The sequence below is a fragment of the Sminthopsis crassicaudata genome, chromosome 3 (assembly GCF_048593235.1).
Source record: "Sminthopsis crassicaudata isolate SCR6 chromosome 3, ASM4859323v1, whole genome shotgun sequence".
NCBI lineage: Eukaryota > Metazoa > Chordata > Mammalia > Dasyuromorphia > Dasyuridae > Sminthopsis > Sminthopsis crassicaudata.
Window position 1 is genome coordinate 353427589 of NC_133619.1, and position 12462 is coordinate 353440050.

The 12462-nt window shown below is 38.4% G+C and overlaps 1 protein-coding gene across 1 annotated transcript in view; it reads right to left on the bottom strand.

Annotated features, from left to right (window-relative positions):
* Window positions 1–12462, bottom strand: part of MYO7B (myosin VIIB) — a 136773-nt gene that overhangs the window by 76710 nt on the left and 47601 nt on the right. Inside the window, exons 14-15 of the mRNA XM_074301720.1 lie at window positions 11723–11858; window positions 6693–6856 (exon numbers count right to left, since the gene is read on the bottom strand). Of these exons, the coding sequence (XP_074157821.1) occupies window positions 6693–6856; window positions 11723–11858 (300 nt within the window). The remainder of the gene's footprint in view (window positions 1–6692; window positions 6857–11722; window positions 11859–12462) is intronic.

Genomic DNA, 12462 nt, shown 5'->3' on the forward strand with positions numbered 1-12462 from the left:
GTATAGTATTATCATTTAAAAGAGCAGAGGGGTTATTTGATATGCTCAGGGACCCAGCAAGGCAGTACTATGGGCAGAATTGACATTGGGATTAGAATTCCAGTTTCTTGACTCACAGTTCAGGCCATTAACTACAAGGTCATGCTACCATTGTTAGTCGATTTACTATTACAACAAATCCTAAGTAACTATTGACATTTTTGGTTGAAAATGTATAGAATTTTGGGGTTGGTGTCAGGAAGAGCTGAATTGGAATCTAATCTCAGATACTTCCTGGCTATGTGATTCTGGCAAGTCACTTCACTTCTCCCAGCCTTAGTTTCCCCATCTGTAAGATATAATAATAGCACTTATCTCACATGGTTTTATAAATCAAATGAGATAACCTATGGAAAATGTTTTGCAAACCTTAAGACCTTATGTAAATGTTAACTTGGAAAATCAATGGGCCAATATCACCCATTTTTGTTTAATTTTTTCCAATTAATGAACATCTTTATTCAAATTAGTTTTTTAAATTAATGAGCATTTCCTCCCTCATTTTTACCTCTCCCTTTATTGAGAAAGAAAAAGAAAAGCCTTTTAACAAATATGTTTCATAGGACTTCCAAGGCTCTTTTAAACCAAGTGATTTTTGATTTTATGCTTTGTCAATTGTGATAAAGCAGATCAAAGAGATACTTTTTAATGAAAGTATCCCAGTGATTCTGAAGTCATTGTAGACAATAACCTATGCTTTCCACCATAATAGAAGCAAGTATGAGTACAGGTTCCTAAAATGTTCAGATTTTTCTATTCTTTAACATTGGGCTCCACTAGGTAGAGACAGAGAAGATCCTTGGTACAGTGGAAAGGGTCTTAGATTTGAAGGCAGAGGGATTGAATTTGAATTTCAGCTCAACCCTTTGCTATTTGTGAGACCTTAAGCAAGCCAGTTTACCTCTCTAAACCTCAATTTCTTCATTTATAAAATGAGAAGTTTGGATTAAATGACTTCTAAGATCCTGTTTAGCTCTCAGTGTATGACACTATGATCTCTCTGAAAGGTGGCCTGTAGTAGGAACTTTAATTATTTTCCTATAGGGTTTGGACCAACAAAAGAATACCCTATGCATAGGCAATCTTGGGACTGGAACAGATCCCAGAAACCAATTTTGAGATTCTTTGTGCTGACCAGTATGTGACAATGTTGTCTGTAGAGTTCAAGGAGCATGACTTTAGTCTGGCAAATGAATGGTTTGTTGGCTTCTGGAGAAAATAACATTTCTCCACTGATTCCCTTAGGGTTCTGGAAATAAAATGTTAATTTAACACTGATTTTTATAAGCATAGGACTGACTCTGAGGATGAAGTTCCATGTAGGCAGGAAGGAACTCTATGGTGCAGAGGAAAGATCCCTGGGCAGTTTTGAGGTCAAAAGATCATAGATTTAGAGCTGGAAAAGACCTCAAAAGACTGTTAATCCAACCACCTTATTTTATAGATGAGGAAATAGAATATTAGAGAGATACAGTGATTTGTCCAAAGTCACACAGGAAATAAGTAAAATATGATATTGGAACCAGAACAGCTCCAATAACTGTGCACATTTGCACAAGTCAGCCTAACAGGGTGGTGGCCATGAGAATGAAAAGAAAGGAGAGGTGTGTAAGTTATGAAGATAATATTGGAGTTGCTTGGTTGCTGACTAGAGAGTGAGGAAGGAGAAAGAGAAGAAAGAAGAATAGGAAGGAAGGAAGGAAGGAAGGAAGGAAGGAAGGAAGGAAGGAAGGAAGGAAGGAAGGAAGGAAGGAAGGAAGGAAGGAAGGAAGGAAGGAAGGAAGGAAGAGAGGGAGGGAGGGAGGGAGGGAGGGAGGAAGGAAGGAAGGAAGGAAGGAAGGAAGGAAGGAAGGAAGGAAGGAAGGAAGGAAGGAAGGAAGGAAGGAAGGAAAGGAAGGAAGGAAGGAAGGGAAGGAAGGGAAGGAAGGAAGGAATGGAAGAAGACAGGAAGAAAGGGTGGAAGGGAGGGAAGAAAAAGGAAGAAATTGAGGGAAAGAGGGAGCAAGGAAGGGAGGAAGGAAGGAAGGAAGGAAGGAAGGAAGGAAGGAAGGAAGGAAGGAAGGGAGGGAGGAAAGGAAGAAGAAAGGAAGGAATGGAAGAAGACAGGAAGAAAGGGTGGAAGGGAGGGAAGAAAAAGGAAGAAATTGAGGGAAAGAGGGAGCAAGGAAGGGAGGAAGGAAGGAAGGAAGGAAATGAGGAAGGCAGGGAGAGAGGAAGGGGCGAATTGTGGGAGATTGGGGGAATGTAATGAATTCAGTTTTAGACATATAGAGTCTGAAGTGCTGGCAGAATTACAGAAATGTGAATTATTTTTATTGCTATATTTGAACTATTGAATATTAAACTCTGAGAATGAATCAGTTTATTAAACCTTTTCTTTCTATGAAGAAAGTGTGAGAGTACTGGTGCTAAAAATGGATATAAAGGCTAAAAAAACCTTAGCAAGAGAGGTGTGTTGGAGACAATTTCCCAGTTCCCGGCGCCTCGGTCTGGCTTTGCTAGACAGAATTGGGAGGTGCTATTTTCTGGAGCCAGGCTAAATCCTTTGTTCTCACAGTGAAACAATAGTGCCCCCGTGTGGCTAATGTCTATGAGCAGGACCAGTGCCTTTGAGTTCCCAGGGAAGTTTCATGGGAATGACCGAGTGGGTTTCCCCCCTCCCCTCATCCCTTCCCTGACCCCCAGGAGAATTTGACAAGCGCTTGCAGGGCCTATCTGGAGCCAAACAAAGGTTGAGTCCCTCAATATCGAGCTCAAAGGCCATTCCATTCCACCACTGCTCCATTTTACATATAAGGAAACTGAGGCGCAAATGTCTTAGAATCACAAGTCTGAGATACATGGGGAAGTTTCTCTTCATCCCCAAATACTTTCACCCTCTAAAGCCTATCAAGGGATCACACTCCCCCACTTCTCCCCTGTGAGAATGGTATGGCCAGCCCCTCTCCTAACATAGGCACCCGTCTCCTGTGTCTCCAGTGCAATTGTGTTTGCTCAGTGAGAAAAATGGTCTCATTATAGCCTTATGGTGAACACGTGGTTTGTTAAAATCCTCTAGAAAGAAAAGGTAGAGACTTGCTATTCAAAGATTAGTGGCCTTCAAACTGCAGAGACTGAACCCATAGGAAAAAAGGCTTTAGCTCCAGGGTGAAGGCTCCAAGCTTGCCACTTGGAGACACAATGCTAGATTTTAGTAAGAGGAGCCAGGTTTGTACAATCCCACTGGTCTTGGTTTCTTCATCTGTAAAATGGGAGAATTGTATAAACTGACTTCTCCAAGGTTCTTCCTAGCTCTAAATATACAATCTTGAGCACCTACCATAAGGGAGGAATTCTAATGCAATGAGGATTTCAAAGAAAGGTTGTAAATTTATCCTTCTTGAGAGCTATTTTTGTAGTTTCCTAAGATTTAGAGCTAAAAATGATTTCCAACCAATGTTCTCCTTTTACATATCCTTATGTGAAACCTCAAACCCAAGCCCAGAAAAATCAGAGCTAGACTTGCCCAGAGTCTCCAGATAGGTAGGAAGATAGTGACACCATAGGCAGAAGCCCTTGGATAGATCCTACCCAGCCTAAAATGATTTGGAACCAGTTCTGTCTACTGGCAGGAGTAGACTATTCTTTTCTGGAATCAATTTTTATGTCACATAGGAGTGTTCCTCTTTTTATTTCAATTCACATCATCTGGGAAATGATACCTAATCTTGGCTCTTTCACATACATATGTCTCAACATCTGCCAGACATAGACACTAAGGGCATGTATCTCATGACAGATATGGGAGCTCTGAATGTTTCTGATCTACAGAAGGGAGGACCCATGGCATCAAGGAGTGACTCCAATGCAACTGGAATCCCCATGTAATGCAAGATCTCCTCCCCCTCATCCTCCTCCTCTTTCTTCTTCTTTTTTCTTTTATTTCTTCTTTTGCTTCTTTTTCTACTTTTCTTTTCCTCCTTTCCCTCTTCCTCCTCCTACTTCTCCTTTCCTCCATCTTACTGTTTTCCCTTTCCTTCTCCTTCTCTTTCTTTCTCCTCCTCCTCTTCCTTTTCCTCTCCTACTTCTTTACTTCATCCTCCTACTCCTCTTCTCCTTCTCCTCTTCCTCCTCCTTCCTCTCCTCATTCTTCTTCCTTTTCTTCTCCTCATTCTTTTTATTCTTGTTCTTGCTCTTCTAGAATTTTGAGAATTGTACAAAATATTTCAAAAGTCCTAGGCTTTTGGACCTTATATTTTAATATGTTATTTTGTTTCTAATCTTACACATTTTATTCACATTTAAAAGGATGATTCTGAGAAAGGAACCATAGATTCCACCAGACTACCTAAGGGACCCATGACAAACAAGGTTAAGGTCTGTCTTAGTGAAAGAATCAGGACCTCTTAAGTTTGGAGCCACACTGGTGTTTCATGCAATAGATTCTTCCCCATATCCTATCTCCCTGAAGAATCTCTCCAGAGCAGATCCTTTCTCTCTAATTACCAGACACTGGTAGTCTTAGCCACTCACTTCTACACTAAATTCTTGTTCACTATTTAACATGTATTTACCTGTCTACCCAACTAGATTGCAAATTCCTTGAGAACAGACCATGTCTTAGTATATCTCATAATTCCTGAATTGCCTAGTGCAGGTCACTCTGTTTGCTCAATAATTGATGAATTGAACTGAATGGGTGAAGCAATTTTCCATGAGGGAAAGGAAAATTGGAGCTGAGGGTAGGGTGGAATGATGGTTTCATTCTCTTTCTCAGTCCCTTGAGAATTCCATACACAGTAAACTCCTCAGTTTGTTCCCTTTAAAAGCCCTGGCGCAGTGGAGATAGAGGATGAGGACTTGCCTGAAACGCCTCCATTTTGCCAACAGAAGTCCCTTGCTCCTCCCTGCCCCATCCTCTGCTTTCCAGACACTGAAACTTTTCCATCAGGTGACATTCTTATGACCTGAAACAGCTGTGTTAATTTGGGAACAACTGAGGCCATTATTATCCAACACATCTATGATGTTCTGGGGCATGAGGAGGGAAGGAGCTGATGGCTATAATACATCATCTGATGTACTATACAAGTTCATGCCCAATTATATTTTATCCACTCATATAACACAATCTAAATACACACACATACACACACACACACACATATATACACACAATGATATATACTCCTATCTCCACATCCTCAGCAATGTTATACCTTTACATATGCACAGAACTTTTAACACTGTTGTTTGGATTTAAATACATTATCTTGTCTGAGTCTCACAATAGCTGGGAAGGGCAAATATTATACAGATTGCAAAACAGAAGCAGAGGGGCTTGACTTGTTTGTTAGTGAGGACTAGAGTCCAGACCTAATGCTTCCTACTGCAGTGGTGATAATAACATTTAGAATTTAAATGGCACTTTTAGGTTTGCAAAGCACTTTACAAAATCAGCTTATTTGATCCTCTTAATAATCTTTTTATTATCTCCATTCTGCAGATGAGAAAACTGTGGTAGGTAGAGGTTATATGACTTGAGCAGGTCCACAGAGTCAGTCATATATCAAATCTTATTCTTATTCACTTATTTAGCCATTTCCCAAATGATGGGTATCTGCTCAATTTCCAGTTCTTTGTCAATACAAAAAGAGCTGCTACAAACATTTTTGCATGTGGGTTCTTTTCCCTTTTTTATGATCTCTTTGGGATACAGACCCAGTCAAGACACTGCTGAATCAAAGAGTATGAACAGTTTGGGCATAGTTCCAAACTGCACTTCAGAATGGTTGGATCAGTTCACAACCCTATCAACAATGTATCAGTGTTCCAGTTTTCCCACATCACTTCTGACATTTATCATCATCTCCTGTCATTTTAGCTAAACTGAGAAGTATGAGGTGGTATCTCAGAGTTGCCTCAATTTGCATTTCTCTCTCTCTCTCTCTCTCTCTCTCTCTCTCTCTCTCTCTCTCTCTCTCTCTCTCTCTCTCTCTCTCCCCGTGTGTCTCTCTCTCTCTCTGTCTCTCTCTCTGTCTCTCTCTCTGTCTCTCTGTCTGTCTCTCTCTGTCTCTCTCTCTGTCTCTCTCTCTGTCTCTCTCTGTCTGTCTCTCTCTGTCTCTCTCTCTTTCTCTCTCTCTCTTTCTCTCTGTCTCTCTGTCTCTTGGTCTCTATATCTGTCTCTGTCTCTCTGTCTCTCTTTCTCTGTCTCTCTCTGTCTCTCTCTCTGTCTCTGTCTCTCTCTGTCTCTGTCTCTCTCTGTCTCTGTCTCTCTCTCTCTCTGTCTCTCTCTCTCTCTCTCTCTCTCTCTCTCTCTCTCTCTCACACACACACACACACATACACACACACACACACATGAAGGCACACAAGAGCCCACTCTCCTACTCTTTCTCTAGCCTTTAAAAACCATTTTCTCCTACTCTTTGCCAAGAGAAGTAGAAGAACCTGGGACACTGTTTTTATACCAGGAATAACTTCCTGCAGTGTGAAAGTGATTGAGAATGCTTTGGTTTGGATCAGTGAGCTAAAGAAATCAGAACGTCAGCCAGCTTTGCTTCTCTGACCCAACCTTTCATCCCAACACTTTTTAGAGAATTGGTCTGAGAGTTAGGAATATAATTGATTGATCAAAAATTGATTTTGACTTCTGAGCTAATCAACAAACTTACCTTAGAGAGAGAATCTGAAGAGCTAGCCAGACGGATTGTCCCATGGCCTAGCTTGATATGGGAAGATTCCAACTGGAAAATGTGTTTCAGGAACTTACTTTGAGATGAATGTACCAGTTGGATGATATCAGTACTAAGAACATCACGATTCTTTTCCAAGAAGCCTGACAGGAGAACAAACTCATCTTAAGCACCATATAATAGAACCAGGAGAAAAGTAAAAGGGAAAGTGGCATCTCATTCATCAGTTTCCCGTACTTTTTGCACTTTCTAGCTTTTTTTTTTCTCTCCAACACTTTGCCACAATACCATGCATGCTCATTTCCCCCCTTCCTCCCATAATTCATTTCTGAAACACAAAAATTTACCTACTAAGTGATTTATAAATTCCTTAGAAGTTTGAGTTTATGCTAGAGCATATGAGGAGAGGTATAAAATAATGATGATAATGGTGGTGGTGGTGGTGATAAGAGAGAGAAAGGAAACAAGATTGAGAGGGAAGAGAAAGAGAATGAACTAGAGAAAAACAGAGTGAGAGAGAGAGAGGACAGAGGATCAGACAGAGAAACATTGTATGCATGTACATATGTAAGTATATATAATGATATGTGAATGAGGGAATAAATTGCAAAAAGAGATAGGAAAAGCAGAATAAGTAAGGGTATCAGTACAGGTAATGAATAGTCTCAGCCAACAGAAGTTTCACCAAGCTTTTCATTGGGCTGGAACAAAGAAAAAATAAAGGACCATGAAGAAGGGGTTTAGAGGTGGAAAGTAGAGAGAGAGAGCAGGTAACTCAAGCCTAGATGGCCTGAATTTTGTCAAGAAAGCAGGACACAGCATCCTCTGCTGAGAGGGAATAGCAATGGGATAGAGAAGAGATGAAAGGTTTGAAATAGCCACAACGGGAATACTGCTTTTGCAGAGCAATAAGAGTTCAATTGAGATTAGATAACCCAGTCAACACAGTTGTATGACTCCTTTCATCAGAATGTAAGTGAGGAAGATAAGCTGAATACTATAATCATTCCAGGACTAAGCACCGGCCAGGCATGAATGTAAAGGCAGAGGACAGAACACAATTAAACTGGATAATCAAAAGGTCAAGACTTTGAAGAGAAGAAAGTATAGATAGAGCAGAGGTGATGGACTAGAAAAACAGTGAGAGGCAAGGTTACTGGAATTTCTAATAAGGATACATTTGGAAGGAATGAAACATGAAGCAGAGGGAAAGAGACAGAACAATTAGAGGGATAATAAGTGGGGAAAATAGAAACATCTCCCTCATCAATATTATAGGCAGTCTGGGAAGTGTTAGCTGGTATTAAAAAATCAGTAAAATTTATATAGACATATATAGGTATACACACATATATCTATACATATATATAAAGCTTACTGATTTTTTGTATATACATATATAATAGATATACATATATATATATATATCATATACACATATATTTACATATATAATGTATGATAAGGCTTAACTTTTTTTGTTTTTGAGAAGATTTGGAGTCATTTCATTCCCTTTTATGTCACTTAAATTACATTTGGACCAACCATCCCACTTTTTAATTTCTCTAATTATAAGGGTAAATCATAGCATTTAGAACTACAAGGAAAAGTTAGAGGAGGAACCATTAAGAGATGTAAGAAATCATCTATAAAATGAGGATTTTGACCTTTCATTTTACAGATTAAGAAAACTATGGCCCAACAAGATTAAGTGACTTGCCCAATACAGGATTAAATGGCAGGGCTAGGATTTGAGTCCATGTCTCTTGACTCCAAACCCAAATTTTTTTTCACTAGAAAATGAAATCCACACATGTTAAATGATTTAACCAAGATTTCACAGTAAATAGCAGAGACAAGATTTGAACCCAGGTCTTCTGACTCTTAAACTATTATGCTACCATATTGAATTCTCACTTTGAGGTCTGCTTATCTGTGAATAAGGGTCCTTTGAAAATTGCAAGTCTAAAGTATTTCTGTGGAAATTCAGATGTCAGAGAAAATTCTGTTCCCATTCCCTTTCAATCTGTAATCTAATAACTCTCTACACAGAAGGATAGAAACAGTCCAGTCTTCAAAACCAGCTCTACCCAAGGAGGATAAGGAGTCCTAAACTCTGGAATGTAGGGGGTCAGAGGACGAGCGAGGCAAGATGGAGAAGGTAAGAAGAAAAGGGGAGGCCATAAGAATGAGGAGAAAGGAAGGACAAGAAATGGAGCAGGCAGTGAGAAAGGAAAAGGAAAAGGTGAGAATTGAAGGATATGATGGGAAAAAAGGAAATAGTATAATGTAGTGGAGCTATGACTTCTAATTCAATTTCTGCTAATAGTTTTACAGTATCAAAAGGTCACAATTTCTTGAGGGGCTCAGTTTCTTTATCTATAAAATGGAGATAATAATGCTTTTCTTATTTGCTTCACAGGGCATTAGAAGTATTTTGACCAAGAAAATTTGGTCACAATACTTTGGAAAAAATAAAGTACTATACAAATGTGGATTAAATACTTTAAAAGGGCACATAGGGCATTTAGCCTGCAATCAGAAAGGCCAGAGTTGAAATCTTGCCTCATATAAACTCTCTGTGACTGGGGTAATCACTTAATCTCTGAAGAGGTGGGAATAATGGCCTCCAATGTCAGCTCCAGCCCTAATTCTATGATTTCATGATTATATTCCATGTTTCTCTCCTTTACACGACTCACCATTCCCATATCCATTTATTCCTAATAGTGTCTATATTTATTTCTAGAAATTCTGATTTGTTTTTAATTCCATATAAAAACAACTTTTAATTTCATTTTTTTTACAATTTTGAGTTCCAAATTCTCTTCCATTCTCCCTTCCCTCATCAATCACATATTGACTTACAAAATCATCACATTATCTATATTGTGCTATATTTTTATTTATTTTGTTGCATATTTCCCAATTATATTTCAGCCTATTTGTGGCTGCACTTGAAAGTTTTTTAGGCCACCAATCAGGGGTTTGACAAGCTTTGCTAGCCCACACTATAGTAGGGAAAACCTCAGGGACAATGGGATTCCCTACATGAGTGTTAAGGCAGGGAGGAAGTCATCACATTTTTGAAGATGGACATCTTCAAAGTGGGATTTGGAAATCATCCCAGTTCTTTAAAAAAGTAAAGTCAGCAAGTTCTTATGTTTTTACATTTTTCATTATAGCAATGAACATGGTCTGTAGCAGAGCATCAATAACAATTTACAATTTAAAGAACACTTTCTAATAGTATCATGAACTAGGCAATGCAAGTAATTATTTACATGAGGAAACAAGCTCGAAGTACCTAAGGGATATGTCTAGGACAATACAGCAAATAAACAGTAGGATACTCAGTTTTTCTAGTTCTGAGATTAAATTAACCAATATTTATTCAGCATCTACTATGTTAGACTATTGACTATATTAGTCAACTAACTATGTTAGACATTTAGGATGCTCATAGTGAGTTTATATTCTACTGAAATGCAACAAGAACACGGCTCCATAAATAGAGGAGAGTGCATCAGCAGCTGGATGGGTGAGGAACATGGAAAAGATGGGACAATTCATGTACATTTTTATTTTTTTTTTAAAAAGGACAGTCTGTATGATTTAAATTGGAGAAATGAAGGGGAAGCATGAAGGGATGAGACAACACTCAGAATGTAAACACTAAGTTGGATCTCGAATGAAAATGAATATTCTAAGAAGTGTATATGAGAAAGGATTACATTCCATACAAGGGAGATACCTTGCCTGAATGAAAGACAGCTGGAGATGCCATAGTCATTGGAGAAGCTGTCAATTATGAAAGTCTGAAGACACAAAAGGAAAAAAATTTTGAGAAGGAAAAGAATAGGCTGTGCATATGTAGTTATTTCATCAGCCAAGGAGGCATTTTATAAAAGAAAGAAGGTAGAGCTAGTGAACCACAAACTTGAGAGTTGGAAGGAACTGGAGTGGCTCATTATTCCCACTTATACCTGAGAGAAATCTTTACTATAACATAAGTTAACATACCTGATTAATGTCATCTAACCTCTGTTTGATCACCAAGGAGAGGAAACATGCCCTCTGCATCAGGACATTGTTTTAAAGTTTTTCCCCAAATCAAGTTTAAATTAGCCTTTGTGGAATTCCACCTATTCCTTTATCCTTTGATTTGTTTGAAGTCTAACCACCCTTCTACATGACAGACTTTAAAATATTTGAACACAGCTATCATGTCTTTACAGAATGTTCTCTTTTCCAGGCTATGTATTTGTAGTTCTTCTAATTAATATCCCTCTGCCTTTTATTTGACCATTTTACCAATGTACTAACCAACAATGTACTAAACAACTTTCTCACTTTGCTAATCCAGTTCAATAAATATGTATTTGGTCACGCACCTGATGCTATTTAGGTGCTAAGGACACAAAGAAGACCCAGCACCTTCCAAGTCTTACAAAATGAAATAATGTAAAAGAACACATAGAATATTCCCCTTCATTTCTCCAATTTAAGTCATACATTTCATCCCTCTTTATAAAAATGTACATAAATTGTCCCATCTTTCCTATTTATTTTATCAAAATTAATCCAAAGCATCCAACGTTCCTCATTTCTCTAACTAAAATGATATATAGACAACCCTGGAAATGCAATGGAGAAAGTTGCAATCAATCCATTGTTCTGTTGATCAACTTACCTTTCCTATGGCTCTCTAGATATTTTCTTCCTTGGTTTCCCATAAATTATTGTCTCTCCTTCTTAGGACTTAAGCTCTTTAATTAAGGGCAGAACTATTTTTCTTGCTTATATTTTTACCTAGCACTTATTACAGTGCCTGGCAAATGGTTAAGTACTTAATTAATTTTTCATCCATCTGCTCATTCATTTGTTCATTCATTCATTCCTTCCATTCCTCATTGTTCTAAAGGAGAAATATATAAATCTCACTCTCCCTTCCCTTATCATCCTAACCTCCATTCAATTACAAGTATAAAAAGACTGATAACACTCACCTTCAGCCTGATAATGAACCAAACCAGCAAAATGAGCAATGCCAAATTTCATTTCATGCATGTTTTTGGGTGCCACGTATATTTTGCTGTTGCTGTGGACATGATTCAATTTTTGTAACATGGTGGCATCTGTGCCCTGAAAGAAGCACATATAACCAGGATGTTAGGATGATGATGACTAATCATTAGTGGGATTATTTATGCTATTCATTGTGACCTGAGAAATCAGTGACTCCCTAAGGCAATAGAAATCAGGATTTGGAACTATAGAATATCAGAGCTAAAAGAAATCACGGAGGCTATCTATTCAACTGTTTTCATTTCAAGAATGAAAAAACTCAGGTCTAGAGAGACTGTGGAACTTATCTGAGGTCATGCCATGAGTCAGGAACAAAGCTAGACTAAAATTCACATTTCCCAACTCATAGCCCACTTCTTTTTTTCTCATTGCCATTACAGAATATCAGAACTTAAAGGAAACTCAGAAAAAATATATTCCCAAACTGTATCTAAAGAAGAATTCCTCTGCAACATCCCCAACAAATGGTCATTCAGCTTCTGCTTTAAAATCTCCACTGAGTGGGAACCAACTACTTCCTGAGGCAACCTCAAAATATCAGCCATAAAAGGGATGTATCCATTTGGTTATATTTCCAAACTTATGACATACTAACTAATTAACCTTCCCAGACCGTCTTCTGAAAATGATGGTCATAACCACATCTGGGCAGGGAGACACA